A 27553-nucleotide genomic window follows, 5' to 3' on the forward strand; every position below is an offset into this window, starting at 1 on the left:
ATAATGTATAATTTGAAGTCTTTGCCTGTTTATAATTTGAAGTCTTTGCCTGTTAAATCTGGTTGCTCTCACGAGCAGTTTCTGTTGTGGGCTTCTTTTCCAGTGTGTGAATCATACTTTCCTGTTTCTTTGCCTGTCTCTTGTTTGTGGAAAGTGGACATTATAGACAATTGTCGGAACTCCAGTACTTTTGTCCACACCCTCTGCCTCAGGGCTTGTTATTGGTACTTGCTTATTTACCTGCTTAGTGACTGTAATATGGTTTGGCTCTTGTATCTCCACCCAAAACTCACCTTGAATTGTAATAATCCCCACGTCAAGGGCAGGACCAGGTGGAGATAATTGAATCATAGGGGTGGTTTACCCCATACTGTTCTTGTAACAGTGGGTGAGTTCTCACAAGAGCTGATGGTTTTATAAGGGGCTTCCCCCTTAGCTCAGCTCTCATTCTGTCTCCTACCACCCTGTGAAGAGGTGCCATCTGCCATGATTGTAAGTTTCCTGAGGCCTCCCCAGCCATGCAGAACTGTGAGTCAATTAAGCCTCTTTCCTTTGTAAATTACCTAGTCTTGGGTATATCCTTATAGCAGCATGAGAATGGACTCTCTGGATTATTTTAGTGAAGTCTATTCCCACCATGTTGTAAAATCTCTGATGTTGCTCATTGGGAGTACAGCCTCGCCTACTTTTACAGACAGCATTAGATGATAGTGGTTTTGACAGGGCTGTCTTTGAGCATCTCCCTGACCACCCCCAGCTGTTAAGCACCACTAATTGCAACTTATGGCAGTATTGCTTTCATAAGTGCCCTGGAGTATACATTGCTTCACAGGCTAATGTAATCAAACTGGGGCTTTTTTGAGGTCAGTGTTTGAGATTTGTTCTGACAATAGAATGTCTTCCCAGGTGTGTCTCAGTTTCTGTCTGGCAAACAAGCCATCCTACAGTATAATATACATCTCTAATCTATCAACCTCCTCCCAATTGCCCTTCACCAAAATTTTCAGTTTTTGACATTGCCCTTAGGTTTAAACTCCACATTCTGTTGCAAGTCAATTCAGTTCCTTTGAGGAGCAATACAGAACTCTCTGTTCTATGGCCTGCTTCTCCCCCTGGACAAAATCTCAGAGCCACCATTCTAGTGCTGGAGGTAGGGACAATGGCGTGCATCTCTCTGAGTGATTCCCCTGCTTTAGGAGCTGAGTGCTTGGTAGATGGCAGATGGGGCAGCAGCCAGGTCTCCCTGGCTTGCCTATTTGGGCATGGAACACTTGCCCTGGGAGCCAGGACACAACAGTTGGAAACCTCAGTATGCTCAGCAGTACCACATCCAAGTTAAAGCCTACATTTCATGTTTTGGGGCTAGGCAGAGGAAGGGAGTCCTCATTCTTCAGCTGTGCAACAGGTAACTGGGGCAGAGTGAAAAGTGATGATGTCTTACCCCACCTAGGAAGATAGCTATCCGACTGGGGCAAGGGTTGAGAAGTGGTGAAGAAGCCCCGTGCCCTTGGCTATCCTGTCTGGAGTGGAGTCTTTCTCACCAAGATAGAATGGACAATGGAGGGCTCAGGTTTGGTTCACGGAGTCTAGACTCTAAGAGTTCTTAACATGTTTTTTGAGATTCTCTTAAACTAATGTTTCTTCATTTGCTGTACATTCCTAGCACCATTTCCAGAGACTTTAAATGGCGGTTCTTTCTTAAAAAATAATTTTTACAGTTTCACTGGGGATCACGTCCATGGAGCTCCTCATGCTGTCATGCCAGAAGTGGAATTCCCTGACCAATTCTTTACAGTTCTAACCATGGACCATGTAAGTTAACTATTTCTCTTTTCTTTGTGATATTTCCTTTTTCTGATTCTTCCTACCAAACACCTCTGTCAAAGAACCTGTACCACAACCCCATACTTCTTCGCTTTCTAGTAAGGGCTGGAGTCTAACAGCACAGTGTCCCTCCTGTGTGCCTCTATTCCCCAAAGAATGTTCAACACTCCTATGTGTTCAGTCCTTTGTCAAGAGCAGATATAAAGCAAAAGTTGAATCCCTAGACTTTTCCTTGTCATATTCTTGGATAGGGAAAAAGCAGATGGATCTGTTTGATAATTGGGCATACTCTGACCTTCTCCACAGACTTGAGTTTCCAGGTAGATTGATTTGATGTTGAATGGCCTCAAGTCGTATAAAATGATGATGATTGTAGACACAGAATTGGAGAAGACCTTCTCTAACCTAAACGTTGGAATATAATTAAGGCTATTATATTTTTAACAAGAAAACTACTCTGTAGCCACTAAAAAACACTTACTAAAAACTTTATCGCTGGAAGTAATAATTGTTATTATATAATGTGAAATAATATGTCACATAGTAATGAACTTGGAGCTACAAGAAATCTTTAATTTTGTTCATACCCCATTTTCAAAGTTAGATATTTTTCTCCTGTACAGGGGAATGACAGTACAGAAACTTACCTTTATTGATGATTCATGAGGCAGGCACATAGCATGAAATGTGCTTGTATATAGTACTTCTTTTAATTTGTAAACTGGTTATTAATTTCCAGACATGGTTAGCTAAATAAGAGATCCCATAAGTATGCAGAAAGATTTCAGTGGATCAAAGGGAGTCTTGAAAGATGATAGTCTGGTTTGGAAGCACTAATTTCCTTACTTCCCATGTCACAGTCTTCTTTTGGCCTCCTTGTTTACTGTCCAATCCCCTTGCTATAAGGCAACTCCTTTTGTCTTTTTCTCAAAAATATTTCCTTAAATTTTACCTGTATTGTACGGGTTTGTTGTTTTAGGAACTGGTGACACTCAGGGATGTGGTCATCAACTTCTCTCAGGAGGAATGGGAATATCTGGATTCTGCTCAGAGGAACTTGTACTGGGATGTGATGATGGAGAACTACAGCAACTTACTCTCACTGGGTAAATTTATCTGCCTCAAATAACTTAGAATATACTCTCTAGACTATCAGCTGATATTCAGTGAACTCAAGGCTATGTTTTGTTTTGTTTTTGAGATGGAGTCTCACTCTGTCACCCAGGTTGGAGTGCAGTGACATGATCTTGGCTCACTGCAACCTCTGCCTCCCGGATTCAAGCGATTCTTCTGCCTCAGCCTCCCGAGTAGCTGGGATTACAGGAGCCCACCACTATGCCCATCTAATTTTTTGTATTTTTAGTAGAGACAGGGTTTCACCATGTTGGCCAGGCTGGTCTTGAACTCCTGACCTTATGATTCACCCACCTTGGCCTCCCAAAGTGCTGGGATTACAGGTGTGAGCCACTGCACCGTCCTCAAGGCTATGTTTTAAGAAACTAGGTGAACTTCTGATTTCAAAGGCATGCTTTCAGTATTGTTGTGTTGCAAATGACATCTCCATTAGTCTTTAACATTCTTCATGATATTCTTACCTTCTTAGGCCCTTCGTATAATTTCTACCTTCTTTGATACCAAGGACCTGGACTTGACTTATGGGACACATACAGCATATCATTGAGACATTACAGGTTGAGTATCCCTTATCCAAAATACTTGGGATGAGAGTGTTTTGGATTTGGGATTTTTTTTCAGATTTTGGAATATCTGCATATACATAATGAGACATCTTAGGGATGGAACCCAAACTGAAACACAAAATTCATTTATGTTTCATGTACACTTTATACACATAGACTGAAAGTAATTTTATACAATGTTTTTAATAGTTTTGTGCATGAAACAAAGTTTGTGTTAAGTAGTTATGTGTATTTCACTTGTAGCATCATGTCAGTGCTCAAGAAGTTTAGGATTTTGTAGCTGAATTTCAGATTGTAGATTTGGCATGTACAACCTGTACATTGTGTTTGAGGTCAGAATTGCTATAAATACTTTATATTCTTACCTGCCTTCTGGGAGAACTTTTAACATACTGTGTGTCCTGATTTGTTATAATTGTTAAAATAATCTCTACAATTTATATATTGATGGATTGATAAAGAGTTCATATTTATTTCCTCCCACCTGCTTTATGGCTAAAGAACTTTACATTTAACATTAAATTAGTATTCCACCAAGTACCTTTTAATAGCTCAGAAAGTTACTAACTTTCCTCTCAGCTTCCATAGTTCTTGCCTTCTACTTGGCCCCGTCCTAAGCACTTTACATAATTGACTCTTGGCTGGGCGCGGTGGCTCATGCCTATAATCCCAGCACTTTGGGAGGCCGAGGTGGTGGGTGGATTGCCTGAGCTCAGGAGTTCGCGACCAGCCTGGGCAACACGGTGAAACCCCATCTCTACTAAAATACAAAAAAATCAGCTGGGCATGGTGGCATGTGCCTGTAGTCTCAGCTACTCAGGAGGCTGAGGCAGGAGAATTGCTTGAACCTGCTTGATCTCGGGAGGTAGAGGTTGCAGTTAGCCAAGATTGAGCCACTGCACTCCAGCCTGGGCAACAGGGCAAGACTCCATCTCAAAAAAAAAGGACTTGTTTAATTCTTACAATAACTCTGTGATATAAGTGCTATTTCTATTATTGTTGTACAGAAGAGGTTGCTTATAACAGAGAGTATTTAGGTACTTCTGCAAGGCTACACAGCCACTTAATTGCAGAGGTAGGCTTTCTACCCAGGCAATCTGGCACCAAAGACAGTATTTTTTAACTGTTACACTGCTTCTCCAGACAAAGAATTAGTATGGGTTTAAATAACATAAGAGCTTTCTTTACCCATCTAGTCTCTTTATACTTGATAATTCTGTGGTTACTCTAAGGTGAATGTTTTTCCAGTTCCCTCACGTTTCTCTTTTCTGACATCTTTATCAATATAATTTTGATTTTATTTAGTAAAACTTTAGCCAATTCTCAAAGCTGTATTTTAAAAATTGGCTATAATAAAAAAAACATTGTTACATTTCTTTGTTGTAAGCAGTCTTCCATTTCTAATCCAATTGGGGTCACCTTACTGGAGGAAGGGAAGTTGCTCTATAGAGTTTATGGGATGTGAAAGAAGACAGGGCCAGGTGAGTGATGGCCAATCAGTGATAGGAAGTCATTGCCAAAGCACAAAGCCCATCTGGTCCAGGAGGGAGATTAGCCCCTGTGATTCTGTTGGGAAAATCCCTTCAAAAGCCTGTGGGTTTTTATTTTGATGTTGTTGTTGTTGTTGTTGTTGTTGTTGTTGATGATTTTATTTATTGATTTTTTTGAGACAGTCTCGCTCTGTCACCCAGGCTGGAGTGCAGTGGCACAATCTCAGCTCGCTGCAACCTCTGTCTCCTGGGTTCATGCCATTCTGTCTCAGCCTCCCAAGTAGCTGGGACTACAGGCGCATGCCACCACGCCCGGCTAATTTTTTGTATTTTTAGTAGAGATGGGGTATCACTGTGTTAGCCAGGATAGTCTCAATCTCCTGACCTCGTGATCTGCCCGCCTTGGCCTCCCAAAGTGGTGGGATTACAGGTGTGAGCCACTGCACCCAGTCCAGACTGTGTTTTTTTTGTTTGTTTGTTTTAAAAAAAGAAACAAAAGCCTGGCACTTGGAGGAAATTAAGATCTTCAGTGCCACCAACTGTTTTCCAGTTCATCTTGTATTTAGACTTATGTATGTATATATTGACCAAAAAAAAATGCTCATTCATATTCTCAATATTTATTCAGGTCTACATTGAGACAGATATCAGTACAATGGTGAACAAGACCAATACAGACCCTGCTCTCATGGAATTGACATACTAGTTCTTGAGATGTATAATAAACAAGTAAACAGATAAGTAGAGAATATATATAGTGATATGTATAAGAATAAAGGGATGGCGTATGATGGAGAAAGAGCTAATTCAGACAGTGTGGTCAGAAACCAATCTCTGTGGTCTTAATTTGGCATTTTATAGATATACAGTTCCTTTTCAGTGATTCACCTAATGTTTTTGCAATTGGAAGTCCTCATTGGAATCAACGTGTTTCAATTTGTCATTCCTTTTATATATTAGTTGCTGTCATGTTCTTTGGTAAACTTTTGTAATTCTAGTAGGAAAGGCAAAGAGGCTTTTTTAATTATATGTCTTTTATATTACTGTAAGTAAGTAGCCACCTCAAATGGTGCACTAGAAATTTTCATACCTTCTATTAAGTCTCATTATGTTTATTGATTTTATTGGTTCAGTATACATTAGCCCACCAGAGTCTGATTTTTGATGTCCAGCTGTATGAATATTGGATGAAATTTTGATATACTGATACCATGTTTCTTATGGTGATTTCTGTGTTCTTTGGCTTTATCCTTTAACCTTTGAATTTATTCTCACTTTTTGTCAAAAGCTTATCCAAGGCTCATTCCATACCCTCCCTATCCCAGACCCAGCATTGAATTGGATATGAGTGCATTTTTCTGGTTTTGTTTAGTTTAGCATGTTTCAGTACATAAACTTTTTTCCCCTCATTTGACTCTTGTATTGTCAAAATGGTGGCACTTTAGCTCCCGCAGACTATTTTTGTGTCCCTTTGATGTGACCCACTGTTGTAAAACTTTTTTCTTTCTGGGAAAACATTACAGGTTATATCTCATACCTCCCCCCCTGGTCCAGATCATGATTCAGGTCTTTGTTCTAGGATTCCTGGCTTATTATCTGGTTTATTTCAATAACAAGGACAATAAGGCATGGTTATGATTTTTCTGTTTCATGGAGTGAGTGTTTGAACATTTTATCTCATTCCAGGAATTTGTTTTTTTCCAACTATTGTTGCTTTTTGGGTTGGTTTTAAATATTCCTTTACCAAGAAATTCATTCATTAGTCTACATTTTCAGCTTTATTAGCATAGGAGTCTTAATAACATTTTGTGTATGTTTTCATCACATAGTGATTGTTTGCTAATTCCTCACCTTTTCTTTAGGTCACTGTTCTTTTGTCTTTAGTAGGATATATACATTGGTTATTTTTACTTTTTTAAAGAAAAGCATTTAAGTTTTTACTTTTTATGAGACAAATGTATTTGCGTTCCATAGATGTCAGTTAGAAATGTTTTCAACATCATGGTTCTCTACAAACTTTGTGATTTCAATTACATTTCCACATTGACTCAACAGTTATTTAATAGTGAGCTTCTTTTTTTTTTAAGACGTAGTCTCACTCTGTTGCCCAGCCTGGAGTGTGGTGGCGCAGTCTCAGCTCACTGCAACCTCCGTCTCCCAGGTCTGAGTGATTCTCCTGCCTCAGCCTCCCAAGTAGCTGGGATTACAGGCATGTGCCACCATGCCCAGCTAAGTTTTTTTGTATTTTTAGTAGAGGCGGGGTTTCGCCATGTTGGCCAGGCTGTTCTCAAACTACTGACCTCAAGTGATCCGCACACCTTGGCCTCTCAAAATGCTGGGATTACAGATGTTACAGCCACTGCACCCAGCCTAGTAGAGAGCTTCTTTATTTCTAACTGAAACTTCTTTTGATTTACTGATACTGGCACTCAAATCTGGTTTTAATGTTGTCATCAGATATTGATGCCTGCATTATTTCATCTTATACATAATTAAGTCACAGAAAATTATTCTTGCCCTTTATCATGCAGTGTTTATGTGTTGCTCTGAGTTTTCCTCAGGCATTCCCTTCTCTCATTGTTGGCCTCCAGATGATGTCCATAAAATCCTTTGCTACAAAGTGCCTTCCAATCTTGTCTACCTAGACCACCTTCTTCATATGATTCTGTTAGCATATTCTCCTTTTCACACATAAGCCCTTGCTCAGAACTGTGTAAGTCTAACAGTAGTTATAATTATATTCAGATATTATTTTAATATCTGAAATATATTTTTGGAAAGTACAGCATTAGTTGACTTTTGCTATAAGAAAATGGAAAGGAATATCTGTAAAAGAAGATAAAAGAAAAAATAGAGGAAGGTTTTAGGACGGCAGAGTAAATGTAAATATGCTGTTGAAGAGAAGTAAATAACACAGCCCGATTGTATTTCTTCACTCCACATGTCAATCATGGCTCTGCATAAGAGGGAATAAGCAATAGTGGTGGACAATATGTGTAGGTGGAGAAGCAGTTGGAAAATAAATACATATGAATGTTCGCCATATTTATGTATCTTACTGTATTATAAATATACATATGTAATCACTAATACAATGTGAGGGTTGGGAAGCATTGATAACTGGCATTATTCTTATAGTTACATAATTTTGATAATTGTTTTCTAGTGACTTATCTTTGTATATATACTTTTATTTTTATTTAGATTCATTCATACAGTGATTTACTTTTCCTCTAATTAATTATCATATACTATGTCCTTAGGTCTTGTTATACATTGGCACATGAAAATTTATTACATTTGTCCTTGTGGAATTTAACGAATAAGGAAGTAAATGGTGTAAGAGAAAAGTACTGAATACACAACTGAAAAATATATATATGAGGGTAAGGCACTAGATATGGGATTAGAAACAGAAATGAAGTTATTTAGGGTCAACTAATATGCCCTTTCTGAGGGTATCTTGAGACTTTAACAAAGAAAAGAAGCTGGCATACAGAGACCATTTATGTGAAATGAAATGTCCTGTGGATAGCTCTAAATGATAGGAAATTTGTTTTGATCTAGGAGATGAAAAATGATTAGGAGAATGGGTTAAAATGAGATGGTTTTTTCTGAGACAGACTCTCGCTCCGCTGCCCAGGCTAGAGTGCAGTGGTGCGATCTCAGCTCCCTGCAGCCTCCACCTCCTGGGTTCAAGCAATTCTTGTGCCTCAGCCTCCCGAATAGCTGGGACTACAGGTGCATGCCATCACGCCCAGCTGTTTGTATTTTAGTAGAGGCAGGTTTTCACTGGTCGCAAAGTTCTGAGCTCAGGTAACCCACCCACCTTGCCCTCCCAGAGTGCTAGGATTACAGGCATGAGCCAACACGCCCGGGCAAAATGAGGTCTTAACAAACTGCACCTTGTTATTATCCTCGGTAAAGTTTATTTTTGGGGAGGAAAACCACAAAAGTGTTAGTATATATGGATTATCAAATTTTGATCTGCATTAGCATTACCTCTACAAGATGCTAATGACTAGTTCTACATCTACAGATTTTGATTCTGTTTAACCAATGAGCTTACCAGGTGATGACCAACACACAAATTTCAGATCCACTGACTTAATCTGTTACCTTTATCACAATCCTCATAATCTTTATGTTCTGCTGTTACTCTGTGAGCTCTCTTTATCTTTCATGACAGTATTTTAACCAATTCATGTATATGGTGAATTATTCTTAAATTGTCTCTTCTTTCTGTAACTGTTTTATTTTTGTAGTACATGAAAATTCTTTTTTCCTTTCTTTCAGATTTGGAGTCCAGGAATGAGACTAAGCATTTATCTGTAGGAAAAGATATTAAAAACACTGGTTCTCAGTGGGAGGTAATGGAAAGTAGCAAGTTATGTGGCCTTGAAGGTTCCATTTTCAGAAATGACTGGCAAAGCAAAAGCAAGATTGAAGTACAAGGACCTGAAGTGGGATATTTCAGTCAAATGAAAATCATCTCTGAAAATGTGCCCAGTTACAAAACTCATGAATCTCTTACTTTACCTCGGAGAACTCATGACAGTGAGAAGCCCTATGAATACAAGGAATATGAGAAGGTCTTCAGTTGTGACTTAGAGTTTGATGAATATCAGAAAATACATACTGGTGGGAAAGACTATGAATGTAATCAATGTTGGAAAACCTTTGGGATAGATAACTCCAATATGTTACAACTGAATATTCATACTGGTGTGAAACCTTGTAAATATATGGAATATGGGAATACATGTAGTTTTTATAAAGACTTTAATGTATACCAGAAAATTCATAATGAGAAGTTCTATAAATGTAAGGAATACAGAAGGACCTTTGAAAGAGTTGGAAAAGTTACTCCACTTCAAATAGTTCATGATGGTGAGAAACACTTTGAATGCTCATTCTGTGGGAAATCCTTTAGAGTGCATGCACAACTTACTCGACATCAGAAAATCCATACTGATGAGAAAACTTACAAATGTATGGAATGTGGCAAGGACTTCAGATTTCATTCACAGCTTACCGAACATCAGAGAATTCATACTGGTGAGAAACCCTACAAATGTATGCACTGTGAGAAGGTTTTTAGAATTAGTTCACAGCTCATTGAACATCAGAGAATTCACACTGGTGAGAAACCTTATGCATGTAAGGAATGTGGGAAGGCTTTTGGAGTATGTAGAGAACTTGCTCGTCATCAGAGAATTCATACTGGTAAGAAACCCTATGAATGCAAAGCATGTGGAAAGGTCTTTAGAAATAGTTCATCCCTGACTAGACATCAGAGGATTCATACTGGTGAAAAACCCTATAAATGTAAAGAATGTGAGAAAGCATTTGGAGTAGGTAGTGAACTTACTCGACATGAAAGAATTCACAGTGGTCAAAAACCTTATGAATGTAAGGAGTGTGGAAAGTTCTTTAGACTTACATCAGCCCTTATTCAACATCAAAGAATTCACAGTGGTGAGAAACCTTATGAATGTAAGGTATGTGGGAAGGCCTTTAGACATAGTTCAGCCCTTACAGAACATCAGAGAATTCATACTGGAGAAAAACCCTATGAATGCAAGGCATGTGGGAAGGCCTTTAGACATAGTTCATCCTTTACCAAACATCAGCGCATTCATACTGATGATAAACCCTATGAATGTAAGGAATGTGGGAATTCCTTTAGTGTTGTTGGGCATCTTACTTGCCAACCGAAAATTTACACTGGTGAGAAATCATTTGACTGAAATAAATGTATAAAGTGGTTTTTTATTTCTGATTTTCACAGGAAAATACTGTGGATGGATTTAATAGGTAATCAAGGCAATTCAGTATCTCCCTCTCTTAAAGTCTGTTTTTAGACTTCATGGTCATTCTGTATGTAGACATAGAATTGCTTAGTCATAGCTGATATATACTTATAGCTTTGTTAGATGTTGCCAAATATTTCTCCTTTTTATGTTAAAAAGTTTTTTTCATGAGTTTCTCATCCTGGCATGTTTTGTTTACAATAGCTTTTGATGTTTGTATTATTGCTCTTTTGACTATTCAGCTTTTTAATTGTAGTATTACTTCAATATCTTTTCTGCATTGTAATTCTTTGCTTGTGATACCTATACTTACTTATTTTCCTCCAGAGAGTTAGAACTCCTAGTCAGATACAATGTATTTTTACAGTCTTACAGCTCATCATTTTGTGTAATGTTCTTGTTTTGTTTTGTTTTGAATGATAGAAGTGTGATCTCCTTTCCATTTTCATCAAATTGTTGACTTCTCTTTAAATTTCTACTTTATTTTGATACAACATATTCCCCCAAAAAAACCACATACATAGGAACTGGTTATATTCCACCAAAACACACACACACACACACACACACACACACACACACACTATATACATATAGTGTATATACACATATAGTGTATATAGTGTATGTGTGATGTATACTATATATATCACATATACTATATGTGTGTACATAGTGTGTGATGTATATGTGTGTGATGTATACTATATATACTCACACATGCACTACATAACACACTATATATACACACACACACAATATATGTATATATAGTATATACACTATATACTGGGCACTATATATATATATATAGTGTGTATGTGTGTTATATTGGAATATAACCAGTTCCTTTAAGCAGTCTTTTTACCTGCAGGCTATACCAACCAGGATCCAAATGAAGAGAACTCTTTTAAATATTTGATAAAACTACTCACCCAGTAAGTCTCTTAAAATTTATCATTCTCTTAAAGTATCACTCTAAAATTTGTCAAACACCTTTAAAAGGGGAGAAAAAATGACCACTGAACTTACATTAAGAGAATTCACAACTATATATTAACATGGCTTCAATTGTTTTTTTTAATCTATTATCATTATTTTTCTTTTTATTCCCTCTCAGAGTTGACTTACTAGGTTTGGGCATTTCAACAATCAGCAGACCTTCTTTGGTTTAACTAATCTCATTTAACTCCAAAATCATCTCTCTCTTAGGACTGCTGACTTGGTTATGCAGTCAATGAGATCACGAGCCACTGGTTATTGGATTTTTTTTTTTTTTTTTTAGACAGAGTTTTGCTCTTGTTGCCTAGGCTGGAGTGCAGTGGCGCAGTCTTGGCTCACCTCAACCTCTGCCTCCTGGGTTCAAGCTATTCTCCTGCTCAGCCTCCTGAGTAGCTGGGATTACAGGCATGCGCCACCACGACTGGCTAATTTTATATTTTTAGTAGAGACGGGATATCTCCGTGTTGGTCAGTCTGGTCTCGAACTCCCGACCTCAGGTGATCCACCCGCCTCAGCCTCCCAAAGTGCTGGGATTACAGGCATGAGCCACCGCACCCAGCCTGCTTATTGGATTTATTTATTTATTTTGAGATAGAGCCTTGCTCTGTCACCAGGCTGGAGTGCAGTGGTGTCATCTCAGCTCACTGCAACCTCCACCTCCTAGGTTCAAGCGATTTCCCTGCCTCAGCCTGCCAAGTAGCTGGGATTACAGGCATGTGCCACCATGCCCAGCTAATTGTATTTTAGTATTGTATTTTAGTAGAGATGGAGTTTCACCACGTTGGCCAAGACAGTCTCGATTTCCTGACCTCGTGATCCCCCTGCCTCAGCTTCCCAAAGTGCTGGGATTACAGGTGTGAGCCACCATGCCTGGCTGGTTATTTGATTTTTATAAGAAAATTTTACTATTATTTTCAGATAAATTTATGTCACTGTCATTCATTAATTTTAATTTTTGAAACTGATGTCTTTCCCAGAATTTATGTACTCTATAACGGTGTGAATGATTACCAGTATTAAGCCATTTTCTCATCTGATATATTGAGCTATGTTTTATGTAAGTATTGCTTATTCAAGTAGTTTTAAAAGATATGTAATTGGTTGTTGTTTCATGTCCTACACAGTAAGAACAAGAGTATGGTAACCTTTTTGTCAGGATATTTGCTATTTCATATCTTTGAAATAGAGTAGTAGCTCTATTTCTAACTAAATTCTATTTATGTAACAACACAGCTAATTTACTCTTGGATCTCATTCTACCTTTTTATCCTGAGTTACCATCAGTGCTAATGTTCCTCTTTTGGGTATAGTTCTCCAGGAGAACTTGTCCTATATTTCTTTGTGTGTGTTTTTTTCCTTCCAGCTTAAACAAATTAAAACTAAATGTCTAAACCTTGTATACAGACATTAAAATTAGTGAGAGAAACAAAATATCCTTGTGTCTTGGCTTTTACTTTTTGAAGTCATTAACAAATAATAAATTAATGAATAAAATGTATCCTTATTATGTTTTCCTTGTTTGTAGTTACAGCTATATTTTTATCATATTAACATTTTTCACTTAACTTTGTAATGAACTTATGGCATTTCACACTTACTTGAAACCATAATATAATTATTATTGGTGGTATTACTGTTTGGTTTTTACTATTTTTACTCAAAAACATAAAACTTCACCATTCTTTCCATTTTCATTTGCCCCTTTATTCTTTCTGACTTTTCTCTAGCCTGCATAGGAGCTTTATTCTCATATTCAATAGGATAGGATATTGCAGTCTCATCCTGTTTTCTGCTGTCCTGCACCATTAAATTTTATATGTCCTGAAGGAATTCAATTTAATGGTGACTAATATATGTATGTTAGGGACAGGTAAAGAGTCTGTGACTGAGATTTCTGGAGTTATATAACCCACTGCACCACCCCCGTCCCCAACTCCAACTTGCCAGAATTCACCCCTTAACCTGCAATGTGATTGTATTTGGACATAGGGCAATGAGGACATAAGAATGTGATTCTAATTTGATACAAATGGTGATCTTAGGGGAAGAGGAAGGAGAGACATCTTTCCCTATGCTCACACACAAAGGAAAGTCCACATGAGGACACAAGGAGAAGCCAAGAGAGCCCTTACCAGGAATTAAACCTGCTAATCCCTATTTTAATTAGAACAGTGAGAAAATAAATATCTGCATTTAAGCCTCACAGTCTATGGCATTTTCTTACAACACCCTAAGCAAACTAAGACAGTTGTTGGTACTGAGAAGTGGGGTGCTGCTATAACAAATAACTAAAAATGTGCAAGTCCAAGCTTTGGAACTGGGTGGTGGGCAAATAGGCTGGAAGAGTTCTGAGGGTGGATGCTAGAAATATGGATGTAAAAATGATTCTGGGGAGGACTCAAAAAAAAAAAAATAGAACCACTGGAGAGAAAGCTTCCATTTTAAAGAATACTGTCATGAACGGTATTCATGTTAAAGAAACAATCATGAACAAAATGTTGGTAGAAATGTGGGCATTTAAGGCCATAATGTTTTAGTCTCAGAAATGAGAAACAGGTTATTGTAGCAAGGAACTTGGCTGAATCATGTTCTAGTGTTTTGTGGAAGGTAGCGCTTCCAACCAATGAAAACTGAATAGTAGCGGAGATTTCTAATTATTGAACTTGTGGCTTGGGTTCCCTTTATTGCGCATATAAAACAGGAAAGGAGAGAGATGAATTGAAGGAGGAATTCTTAAGCAATAAGAAACTGAAATGTGAAGATTTGGGAAATTCTTAACCATACTGAGAAAAATGAGGAAATGTGTATTTTGCTGTTTTGGGGTAGAGTGTTGTGTACATGTTAGGTGTTGTTAGTTGATAATCTTCCAGTTTTCTATTCTTGATCTTCTGTGTAGATGTTCCATCCATTATTGAATGTGAAGTTTTGAAGACTCCAACTATTGTAGAACTTTTTTTTTTTTTTTTGCCTGCAACTTTTTGTAGTGTTTGCTTCACTTCTTTTGGGGCTGTTTGGTGCGTTTGTGTTTATAACTATTATATCTTTTGATGCATTGACCGTTTTATCAATATATAATGTCTCTTTTTTTGTCCCTTGTAAAAATTTTTGACTTAAAGTCTATTTTGTTTGATACTAGCATAGCCACTCTACCTCTCTTTTGCTTAACTATTTGCATGGAATCTTTGTCCACTCCTCTCACTTTCAAACTATTTACACTTTTGGATTTATACTGAGTCTCTTGTGGACAGCATATAGTTGGATCATTTTTTTTTAATCCATCTGGCAATCTCTGCCTTTTAATTGGAGAGTTTAATCAATATACATTTAAATTAATTGCTTGTAAAGGACTGACTTCTGCCATATTTTAATTTGTTTTGTGTATGTCTCTTTTTGTTTCTTAATTCTCCCAATATTGCCACCTTTTGTGTTTAATGGAATTTTTTCTTTTTTCTTTTTTTTTTTTGAGATGGTGATCCGCTCTTGTTGCCCAGGCTGGAGTGCAATGGCACAACCTCAGCTCGCAGCAACCTCCACCTCCCAGGTTCAAGCGATTCTCCTGCCTCAGCCTCCTGAGTAGCTGGGATTACAGGCATGTGCCACCACGGCTGGCTAATGTTGTATTTTTAGTAGAGACAGGGTTTTTGTGTGTTGGTCAGGCTGGTCTCAAACTCCTGACCTCAAGTGATCCGCCCGCCTCAGCCTCCCAAGGGGCTTACAGGCGGGAGCCACCATGCCTGGCCCGAATTTATTTTACTGTATCATTTTGGTTCCTTTATTTTATTTTCTGTACATTTTGTATTCATTTTCTCAGTGTTTGCCTTGGAGTTAACACATATTCTACTTTGAATTAATACTATCTTAGCTTCAATAGTTTACAAAAATTCTGGTCCTATACATCTCTGTCCTTCCCCATTTATATTATTATTGACAGGAATTACATCTTTACACATTGTGTGCCCATTTACAGAGACTTATAATTACTGTTTTATGCATTTACCTTTTTGTTTTTTTAGATGGGAGTCTCACCCGGGCTGGAGTGCAGTGGTGCGATCTCGGCTCATTGCAACCTCTGCCTCCTGGGTTCAAGCGACTCTCCTGCCTCAGCCTCCCGAGGAGCTGGGATGACAGGTGCCTGCTACCACACCCAGCTAATTTTTGTATTTTTTGTAGAGACAGGGTTTCACCATGTTTCTCCAGGCTGGTCTTGGAACTCCTGAGCTCAAGTGATCCATCCACCTTGGCCTACCAAAGTGCTGAGATTACAGGATGAGCCACCATTCCCAGCTACATTTTTCTTTTAAATCATATAGGAAGAAGACAGGAATACATGCCAAAAATACAATATTGCTGGCTTTTGTATTTACCTATGTAAATACATAGTTATGTAGTTATCTTTACCAGTGTTCCTTATTTCTTCCTGTAGCTTTGTGTTACTTTCTAGTATCTTTTCATTTCTGCATGAAACATTTACATTATTTATTTTTACTTCATTATTATTATTTTTAGAGACAGGGTCTCACCCTGTTGCCCAGGCTGGAATGCAGTGGCACAACCACAGCTCACTGCATCTTCAACCTCCTGGGCTCAAGCAATCCCTCTTGACTTAGTCTCCTGAGTAGCTAGGACTCCAGGTACCATGCCTGGACTTTAAGCTGTAGCATCAGAGAGATACACCCTTATAGAGACTGCTTAACCAACCCCCATAATTGCACAAGCCAATCCCCTCTAATAAATCTCTTAATATATAGATACAGTATGTATATATCTCTTATTGACTCTGCTTGTCTTATTCAAGCCTGACTGATACAATACCTTTCATCAGGATGAGGAAACTCCTTTATTTTCCTAGTTCTATTCCTAGCATTTCAAAAGTTTTAAATCAGGCATGTATGTGGGACTGTATCAAATAATTTTTTGTGTCTATTGAAATCATATATTTTCAACTTATTTGTATGTTGAGAGCTTATCAATGGGTTTGGGATTCTGTCAGATGCTTTTTTTCAGTGTTTTTTGTTGTTGTTAAGGACTTTTTTCTTTTTTGAGACAGGGTCTCACACTGTTGCCAAGACCAGAGTACAATGGCGCGATTGTGGCTCACTGCAGCCTCGACCTCCGTGGGTTCAGATGATGCTCTCACCTCAGCCTCTTGAGTAACTGGTACTACAGTGACGCCACCATGCCTGGCTAGTTTTTTACTTTTTGTAGAGACAGGGTTTCACCATGGGTCCCAGGCTGGTCTCAAACTTGTGGGCTCAAGCAATTTGCCTGCCTTGGCCTCGCAAAGTGCTGGGATTACAAGTGTGAGCCACTGCGCCCGGCCTTCTTCAGGATTTTTGTGTCTGTGTTCATGAGAGTCTGTAGTTCATGGTCTGCAGTTTTTCTATTGATATTTATTTTATTTTATTTTATTTTTACTTTTTTTTTTTTTAAGATGGAGTCTTGCTCTTGTTGCCCAGGCTGGAGTGCAATGGTGTGATTTTGGCTCACTGCAACCTCCACCTCCTGGGTTCAAGGAATTCTCCTGCCTTAGCCTCCCATGTAGCTGGAATTACAGGCACCCGCCACCACACCCAGCTAATTTTTGTATTATTTTATTTTATTTATTTATTTTGAGATGGAGTCTCTCTCTGTCGCCCAGGCTGGAGTGCAGTGGCACCATCTCAGCTCACTGCAACCTCTGCCTCCTAGGTTCAAGCGATTCTTCTGCCTCAGCCTCCTCAGTAGCTGAGACTACAGTTGCAAGCCACCACGCCCGGCTAATTTTTGCATTTTTAGTAGAGACAGGGTTTCCCCACGTTGGCCAGGCTGGTCACAAACTTCTGATACCGTGATCCGCCCGCCTCGGTCTCCCAACATGCTGGGATTACAGGCATGAGCCACTGCACCTGGCCTTTCTTTTGATATTTAAAATCTGCCTTTGGTATAGGCTTAATACTGGCCTCATAGTATGACCTCAGAATTGTTTCCTTCTCCTTGTCTGTTTCCTGAAAGAATTTGTGAAGTATTGGTATTATTTTTTCTTTAAATATTTCATAGATTTCTATTTATGGACTATTCTTCATGGAAAATTTTAATAAAGTCCTTTTTTAGTTATAGGTCTATTCAAGTTTTGAAATTTCTTCGAGTTGGTTCTCATAGTTTATGACTTACCAGAAATGTTTCCCTTTTATCTAGTTTGCCTAATTTGTTAGCATAAAGTTTAAATTTTGTAGGTTTTTGATAGTGATTTCCCTTCTTTCATTTCTGATTTTGGTAATTTGTGTTCTTTTTTGCTTGTCAAGTTTGCTTGTCAAGTTATCTTTTCAAATAACTACCTTTTGGTTTCAGACATTTTCTAGTATGTGTCTTAATGTCTTGTTTCTTTGATTTCCATTGTGATCTTTATTGTTTTTCTTTTGCTTGCTTTGGATTTAGTTGCTTTTTTCTAGTTTCTTTAATTTTCTAACTTGGCAGTTTTAAAAAGTTAAAATCTTTTTTTGTGTGTGTTTTTGTTTTTGTGACGGAGTCTTGCTCTGTTACCCAGCCTGGAGTGCACTGGTGCTATCTAGACTCACTGCAAGCTCCGCCTCCCCCTCACACCATTCTCCTGCCTCAGCCTCCCAAGTAGCTGGGACTACAGGTGCGTGCCACCATGCCTGGCTAATTTTTTGTATTTTTAGTAGAGACAAGGTTTCACCATGTTAGCCAGGATGGTCTCAATCTCCTGATCTCGTGATCTGCCTGCCTCGGCCTCCCAAAGTACTGGGATTACAGGCGTTAGCCACCGCGAAAGTTAAAATCTTAAACTTTACCACTATACAATTCATCCACATAACCAAAAACCACATGTACCTCAAAAGCCATTTGTATTACTTCATTCTTCACACTGCTATAAATAAATACCTGAGACTGGGTAATTTATAAAGAAAAGAGATTTAATTGGCTCATGGCTCGACAGGAAGCATGGCTCGGGAGGCCTCAGGAAACTTAAATCATGGCAGAAGGTGAAGGGAAAGCACGCACGTCTTTCGTGGCCAAACCAGGAAGAAGACAGAGTGGGGACGTGCCACACTTTTAAACAACCAAATCTCACGAGCATTCACTCAGTATCATGAAAGCAGCACCAAGGAGGAAATCTGACCCCATGATCCAATCACCTCCCACCAGGCCCCACCTCCAACACTGGGGATTACAATTTGACATGAGATGTGGGTGGGTACACAGACCCGAACCATATCACTATTGGGGATAAAAGGTGGCTGGAATGCAGTGGCATGATCTCAGCTCACTGCAACCTCTCTTCCTGGGTTCATGTGATTCTCCTGCCTCAGCCTCCTGAGTAGCTGGCTCCCGGCTAATTTTTGTATTTTTACTATAGACAGAGGTTCATCGTGTTGGCCAGGTTGGTCTCGAACTCCTGACCTCAAATGATCTGCCCACTTGGCCTCCCAAAGTGCTGGGATTACAGGCATGAGTCACCGCGCCTGGCCTTACATCTGAAAAAATCTAGTTCACATTAAACTTTTACTAGGTAAAAATTGTAGGTTTAATTTATATTTTATTCCTATCAGCGAGGATAATTATCTTTTCCCATTATTGTACACTGAAATGTGTCTACCTGTATTTCATGTTAAAGCGCTAATGACTGATGGAACTGGATTTGGAGATAGGACCTTTAAGGAGATATTAAGGTTAAATGAAAGTTGTAAGTGTGGGAACCTAATCTGATAGTGTTCTTACAAGAAGAGGAAGAGACACCAGAGATTTCTTTCTCTCCTACCACACGCAGAATAACAGCCATGTCAAGACACAAAAAGCAAGTGGCCATCTACAAGCCAGGAAGACAGCCCTTCACCAGAAATCAACTGTACTGGCACCCTTATCTTGAACTTCCAGCCTTCAAAACTATAAGAAAATTAATTTATGTTTTTTAAGCTACTCAGTTTGTGATATTTTGTTATGATAGTCCAAACAGATGAAAACATGCATACCAAAAGGCGATTTTTTGTTCCTTTTCTATGAACCATCTCTGTATCCCTTGCTTATTTTCTTTTTGATTATTTTTCCTCCTTATTAGAAATGCAGTACTTTCATTTCATTAAAATTAACTCTTTCTGGGATATATGTTGCAGGTAAGTTTTCCCAGGCTATCAATTATCTTTTGGAATTATAGCATTTATAATTTTTGCCAAGTAAAAAAATTAATTTAGGCCGGGCGTGGTGGCTCACACCTGTAATCCCAGCACTTTGGGAGGCCGAGGTGGGTGGATCATGAGGTCAGGAGATCGAGATCATCCTGGCTAACATGGTGAAACCCCATCTCTACTAAAAATACAAAAAATTAGCCGGCGTGGTGGCGGGCGCCTGTAGTGCCAGCGACTCTGGAGGCTGAGGTGGGAGGATGGCGTGCACCCGGGAGGCGGAGCTTGCAGTGAGCCGAGATCGCACCACTGCACTCCAGCCTGGGCAACAGAGCGACACTCTGTCTCAAAAAAAAATTTATTTATTATTATTTTCAATTATGGGTTCTAGGATTTGTGTTAGACTTAGAATGATTTCCATGTCCTGAGGCTAACATTTTTTCCACATTATTTCGAGAACTTTTATGATTTCATCTTTCACATTTGAATCTCTGATCCACTTGGAATAATAGATATGAAATGTTAACGACCTACTTTCTTTCCCTCCACAATGGTTACAATATACAGTTGTATATTATAAACGAAGTACTAAATCCATATGTGTGCCCCTAATTAGAAATGCTGTCGTTACCATGTGAAGAATACTGCACTACCTACTGGGTCTGGAGTTTCTCTTCCACTCCACTGATCCGTCTGCTCATCTGTCAGAACCATGCTATTTTAAGACTTTTATTTTATTTTATTTTATTTTATTTTATTTTATTTTGAGACAGGGTCTCACTCTGTCACACAGGGTGAAATTCAGTAGTACAATCACAGCTCACTGCAGTCTTGACCTCCCAGGCTCAAGCCATCCTCCCGCCTTAGCCTCCCAAAGCATTTGGGAGGATGGCTGAGACTATATGCATGTGTCAACATACCCAGCTAATTTCTGTATTTTTTGTAGAGATGGTGTTTCATTATGTTGCCCACGCTGGTCTCAAACTCCTGGGCTCAAATGATCCGTCTACCTCAGCCTCTCGAAGTGCTTTTAGTGATTACAGGTATAAACCACCACACCCAGCCAAGGCTATTATTTTATGTTTAAACATATGGTAGAGTAAATGTTCTGAATTACTCTTTTTCAGAATTTTCCTGGCTATTCTGCCATACTGACTTTTCCACATGAACTTCAGAATTAACTTGTCTTTAATAAAACAATTATTAATTTATTAATAAAATAATTATCAGATTGGGATCACATTAAATTATTACAAATTAAGTTTTAAACCCTTAGGAGTTTGAGGCATCCTATACTATGCTTTTTCACTTGTTTTCTGATTAGTCCCTCCATATTCAAGTTCTCTGCATAAGGTATACCAATTCTTGCTAATTGTATTCCTTAGTAACATATTTTTATGTCTATCATTGCTGGGGTCTTTTAAAACTTTCTCAATTGAATCTTCTATTTGTTGTTTTCATATATATATATGTATATCATATACATTATGTGTACTATTTTGGCGTATTTTATATCTAGTCACCTTCTTGAAATTTCTCATTGTTTAAAATTGCTTTCTAGGCCGGGTGCCGTCTAGGAAAAAACTATAAAAATTAGCCAGCTGTGGTGACATGTGCTTGTAGTCCCAGCTACTCAGGAGGCTGAAGTGGGAGGACTACTTGAGTCCAGGAGGTTGAGGCTGCAGTGAGCCAAGGTTGCCTGGAGTACAGAGCAAGACCCTATCTTTTTTTTTCTTTTCTTTTTTTTTTTTTTTTGAGACTTGTCGTCCAGGCTGGAGTGCAATGGCATGATCTCAGCTCACTGCAACCGCCGCCTCCGGGGTTCAAGCAATTCTCCTGCCTCAGCCTCCTGAGTAGCTGGGATTACAGGCATGTGCCACCATGCCTGGTTAATTTTGTATTTTTAGTAGAGATGGGGTTTCTCCATGTTGGTCAGGCTGGTCTCAAACTCCTGACCTCAGGTGATTCCCACGCCTCGCCCTCCCAAATTGCTGGGGTTACAGGCATGAGCCACTGCGCCCAGCTGACCATATTTTTAAAAATTAAAATTAAAAAAAAGAAACTGGCTATAAACAATTTTTGCTACAGTTCAACATACCTCAAGGACATGTGAGAGGCTGGGGAGGCTGAGGAAGAGGACTTTTTGTGAGGTGGGACTATTTTTGGGAAGAGCTGTGGGTGTGTTCTCAGCACCCTGAGGAAAGGAGGTGGGTGTTTCCTCCTCTAATCAAACCAAGCAAGTTGACCCGATCCATCCCAGTCCCTCTAAGATCCAAAGGGGAGTGTGTTAAGAGAGTTCTTAGGAGAACTTTACCTTTTTTCCTGCCATTTAGGAGAAACAGAGATAGGAACTTAATTCCCACGTGGTGACAGGATATGGACCATACGGAGTGAGCTGACCTCAGGAGATCTTGGATCCTGATCTAGAGAACTTCTGGAGGGCCAATGTGACCCACCAGAAAAGGATGACAACAGTATGCCTAGGGTTAACGTAAGGATTTTAAGTGGCCTCTGTAAACAGGATGTTCTGGCAACATGCCCTCCCCTGCAGTTGAAGATCTGCAGCAAGGTATTTGCTTAGAAACCCGGAAAAACACCTAACAATAAGAAAAAGGGTCAGCTTTGACTATCCATGAAGGCAGAAGAGAACCAAACACTGATTATAACAATCCCAGTTAAGTAAGACCTTTACTGTCTCTTACCTTCCTTCCCCCTCCTCTTCTCCTGCTTTAGGGAGGCTGAACAATCTACTGTTGGAGGAAGCTGAGAAGACCATGGAAGGGAAATGGAAGCTGCTCACATATTCCTTCCCTCATGCAGGTGTCCATCTTTACCTAAGATTCAGTTGTAGGAAGAAGTCTTAATTTTAAACAGTTCAGAGTACTAATTATTGTAATATACCAGGTATTTCATTTAGCAAATTAAGGCTGATCTTGTCTACTGGATTTTTTATTACTTAAGAATGACTATAATGACACTTGACAGACATTTCATCCAGAGGCAGGAAAAAATACCATCTCACAGAGAAGGGCTGAAAGAGACAATTATGGGAGAATAGTTTTTTTTTGAAAATACAAAATTTTACTCTGGAATAGGTTAAAGACCTAACTGTGTAAGGTAGAACTACAAAGTCAAGAGACAAAAATGTAGAAGAATTTCTTTGTGACCTTAGAGAAGAAAAATGTTTCCTTTTTTTTTTCTCTCTTTTTTGAGACAGAGTTTTGCTCTTGTTGCCCAGGCTGGAGTGCAGTGGCACGATCTTGGCTCACTGCAACCTCCGTCTCCTAGGTTCAAGAAATTCTCCTGACTCAACCTCCTGAGTAGCTGGGATTATAGGCACCCGCCACCACGCCCGATTAATTTTTGTATTTTTAGTAGAGATGGGGTTTCACCATGTTGGCCGGGCTGGTCTCGAACTCCTGACCTCAAGCAATCCGCTCACCTTGGCCTCCCAAAGTGCTGGGATTACAGGCGTGAGCCACCATGCCCAGCCAGAAAAATGTTTCTTAAATAATAATACCATAAGCCACATACATATACACAAACACATAACAATAATATTAAAATAAGTATTTCTGTTTAATAAAAAGTATAATAATACATAAGAGGGTATCAGCAGCGTCTAAAACTATCAGAGAGTTAATATCTAGAAAACATAAACATTTGCAAATTAACAAGAAAAAGACTAATCCCAATTACATTTTAACAAAAGGTACAAAAGGCAATTTACAAACAAGCTGAAAAAGCTAACAAGCATAAAAGCTATTCAAAATCACTGGCAATCAGAGAAATGCACATTAATGCTACAAAGAAATACTACTTTATACCTTTTAGACTGATAACTATGAGACAGCTACACAGTGCTGTGTTCATACAGATGTGGGATATGGAAACTCTCATTCCATACTGGTGGGAGTCTGGACTCCTACAACCAATCCGGAGAGAATCTGGCACCACTTAGTCAAGTAAACTCATATCCTATGACCCAGAAATTCTGTGGCCTAAGAAATTCTCAAACTGGCCCATAAAGGGATATGTATGAGATTATTAATTTCAGCATTTCCTGTGGTGGGAGGGTATGGAGGCAATCTGCATGTCCATTCCCTGGAAGAGTAGGTAGGTAACGTGACCAATGCCTTGAAATAAATGTTTACATAGTAACAGATAATTGTAAAAACATTGTGATTACTGAAAAAGAATAGGAGACATTTACATATATTTTTTAATACATGTATGTAAAATATATGCTTTGTAAGAACATTTTCAAGCATAAAGATAAAATTAATTTTTTTTTTTTTTGAGTTGGAGTCTCACTCTGTCATCCAGGCTGGAGTGCAATGCCATGACCTCGATCACGGGAACCTCCATCTCCCAGGTTCAAGCAATTCTCCTGCCTCAGCCTCCCGAGTAGCTGGGATTACAGGTGTGCACGACCACGCCTGGCTAATTTTGTATTTTTAGTAGAGACGGGGGTTTTGCCATGTTGGTTGGGCTGGTCTCAAACTCCTGAACTCAGGTGATCCGCCTGCCTCATCCTCCCAAAGTGCTAGGATTACAGGCGTGAGCCACCGCGTCCAACAAATTAATCATTTTGAATGTGTCTACAGCAGAAGGAGAATGGAAGTAGAGTATGGTGTTGGAAGCAGATCAATAGAGCCCTTTTAAAGATTAGTGATAAATGAGTCTGATTAACTCAAGTTCAGGTTCAGAGGGTGATTAAAAATATATACATAAACATTTATCTTCCAGACATACTTCCTATGGAATTATGCATTTAATGTCATTGTTATTTCCTCTTTTCAGAATTTTTTTGCCTCTAAATCTTTTTACTTGTTTAATTACTCTACCAAGCATCTCTTAAAAAAAAAAAAAAGTTAAGGGCCGGGCGCGGTGGCTCAAGCCTGTAACCCCAGCACTTTGGGAGGCCAAGGCAGGTGGACCACCTGAGGTCGGGAGTTGGAGACCAGCCTGATCAACATGGAGAAACCCTGTCTCTGATACACATACAAAATTAGCCAGGCATGGTGGCGCAAGCCTGTAATCCTAGCTACTCGGGAGGCTGAGGCAGGAGAATCACTTGAACCTGGGAGGCAGAGGTTGTGGTGAGCCGAGATCGCACCATTGCACTCCAGCCTGGGCAACAAGAGCAAAACTCAATCTCAAGAAAAAAAAAAAAGTTAAATAGTAATGGTGATATATGTATTCTTGTCTCTTTCCTTATGTAATGGAAATGCTTCTAGTATTTCCCTGTTAAGAACTCAATTGGCATTTAAGAATCCAAATCTGGCCAGGTGCGGTGACTCATGCCTGTAATCCCAGCACTTTGGGAGGCCAAGGCAGGCAGATCACTTGAGGTCAGGAGTTCGAGACCAGCCTGGCCAATATGGCGAAACCCCATCTCTACTAAAAATACAAATTTAGCCGGGAGTGGTGGTAGGCACCTGTAATCTCAGCTACTCGGGAGGCTGAGGCAGGAGAATCGCTTGAACCTGGGACACAGAGGTTGCAGTGAGCCGAGACAGTGCCACTGCACGCCAGCCTGGACGACAGAGTGAGACTCCGTCTCAAAAAAAAAAAAAAAAAAAAGAATTGGCCAGGTGCGGTGGCTCACTCCTGTAATCCCAGCCCTTTGGGAGGCCAAGGTGGGCGGACTGCTGGAGGTCAGGAGTTCAAGACCAGCCTGGCCAACATGGTGAAACTCCGTCTCTACTAAAAATACAAAAAATTAGCCAGGCGTGGTGGTGTGCACCTGTAATCCCAGCTACTCAGGAGGCTAAGGCAGGAGACTCACTTGCACCCAGGAGGTGGAAGTTGCAGTGAGCCGAGAGTGTGCCATCTTCTCCAGCATGGGTGACAGAGCAAGACTCTGTCTCAAAAAATATATATATATATTAATCAAAATTAATAATCAAGTTTAAATGTGAGAAAAATTGGTTATATTTTATGCTTTACAGAAACTTAATAATCAAAGTAAACAATAAATAATCAAAGCAGTGAATATCTTTCGCCCAACATCAAAAGTCCTATGGATGATGAAGAACTTAGACCCAGTTTGAAGAATGTTGGCTTATAACACCCCTTGGCATACCTCTTCCCTACCCCAGAGGTAGAGTTAACACAGAGTAATCTCAGAGAGTAACAGAAACCTAAGGCAATCTGGGCAAGTTTCCTCTGTGCAACCAAAAAGAAACTAAGTAGCACTGCTATCATTTATTAACTACTTACTATTCTTTCATTAATCAAATATTTACTGAGAGCCAACTATGTGCTAGCCATTGTAAATGGTGAAGATGGAACAACTAAACAAAAAGACAAGTCCCTTCTTTCACAAGTTGAGTCTAGTTACAATGAAGAAAATTAAAGTGCAACTACACATTTCATGCATAGATAGGTAGAATATACATATCTTCTAATCAAATTGCTTTCACACAACATATATAACTTAAAATCCTCTATTTTCATTTAATATGACATTGTAAACTCTCATCTCCTTCCTTCCATTATAAATGCATGGTTATGGCCGGGCATGGTGGCTCACACCTGTAATCCCAGCACTTTGGGAGGCCGAAGCAGGCGGATCACCTGAGGTCAGGAGTTTGAGACCAGCCTGGCCAACGTGGTGAAACCCCATCTCTTCTAAAAATACAAAAATTAGCCAGGCATGGTGGTGCACGCCTGTAGTCCCAGCTACTCAGGAGGCTGAGGCAGGAGCATCACTTGAACTCAGGAGGCAGAGGTTGCAGTGAGCTGAGATTGCGCCACTGCACTCCAGACTGGGCAACAGAGCAAGTTTCTGTCTCAAAAATTTAAAAAAAAAATGCATGGTTATGAGACAGCTGCTCTGCATGTAGCACAATATCCACATTCCAGACAGAAAGGGGAAAAAGAATGCATGCACACTGAGCCTGCCCCACCCCATCCCCATACCTTTAAAGAACTGCCTGAGTGGCCAGGTGCAGTAGCTCATGCCTGTAACCCCAGCACTTTGGGAGGCCTAGGCGGGCAGATCACCTGAGGTCAGGAGTTCGAGACCAGCCTGGCCAACATGGTGGAAACCTCATCTCTACTAAAAACACAAAAATTAGCCGGGCATGGTGGCAGGCGCCTGTAATCCCAGCTACTCAGGAGCCTGAAGCAGGAGAACCGCTTGAACCCGGGAGGTGAAGGTTGCAGTGAGCTGAGATCACGCTACTGCACTCCAACCTGGGTGACTGAGTGAAGACTCCATTTCAAAAAAAAAAAACTGAGAAGCCCAATCTAAGAACTTTAACTTACATCAACAGGAGAAGCTAGAACATGTACAGTTTGGGTTTTTTGTTTTCTGTTTGTTTTTCTTTAAGCAGAGCAAACAAGATCAGGACTTTTATAGCAATAAAGAAGGGAATGGATATTGAGTTAGCCACATATGTGGCAAAACAATTAACAGTATCTACAACTTAATATATTCTCAAATAGCTTTCAATTATGTAGGAAGTTAAAATATCACTTAAAACATGAGATACATTTCAATATGTGCATATACAAATATGTGTATGTATGTATATGCATATATATCTACATATGTATATAGGTAAAACCAAACTAAGCATACATGATAAACTGAA

The 27553-nt window shown here is 39.4% G+C and overlaps 1 protein-coding gene across 9 annotated transcripts in view; it reads left to right on the top strand.

Moving 5' to 3' along the window:
- ZNF529 (zinc finger protein 529) overlaps positions 1-13260 on the top strand; it is a 59287-nt gene extending 46027 nt beyond the window's left edge. For 4 of the 9 annotated variants that reach the window (XM_016935789.4, XM_016935791.4, XM_512621.8 and 1 more), the window contains 3 exons: positions 1719-1812; positions 2804-2930; positions 9311-13260. In XM_016935789.4, the coding sequence (XP_016791278.1) occupies positions 1719-1812; positions 2804-2930; positions 9311-10764 (1675 nt within the window). In that variant the 3' untranslated portion in view covers positions 10765-13260. Of the gene's footprint in view, positions 1-1718; positions 1813-2803; positions 2931-5642; positions 5744-8277; positions 8401-9310 lie in introns of all 9 variants that reach the window. The other 5 variants (XM_063801558.1, XM_063801557.1, XM_063801559.1 and 2 more) reach the window with 3 other exon arrangements.
- The last annotated feature ends 14293 nt before the right edge of the window (positions 13261-27553 follow it).

This window comes from Pan troglodytes, chromosome 20 (genome assembly GCF_028858775.2).
Source record: "Pan troglodytes isolate AG18354 chromosome 20, NHGRI_mPanTro3-v2.0_pri, whole genome shotgun sequence".
Classification (NCBI taxonomy): domain Eukaryota; kingdom Metazoa; phylum Chordata; class Mammalia; order Primates; family Hominidae; genus Pan; species Pan troglodytes.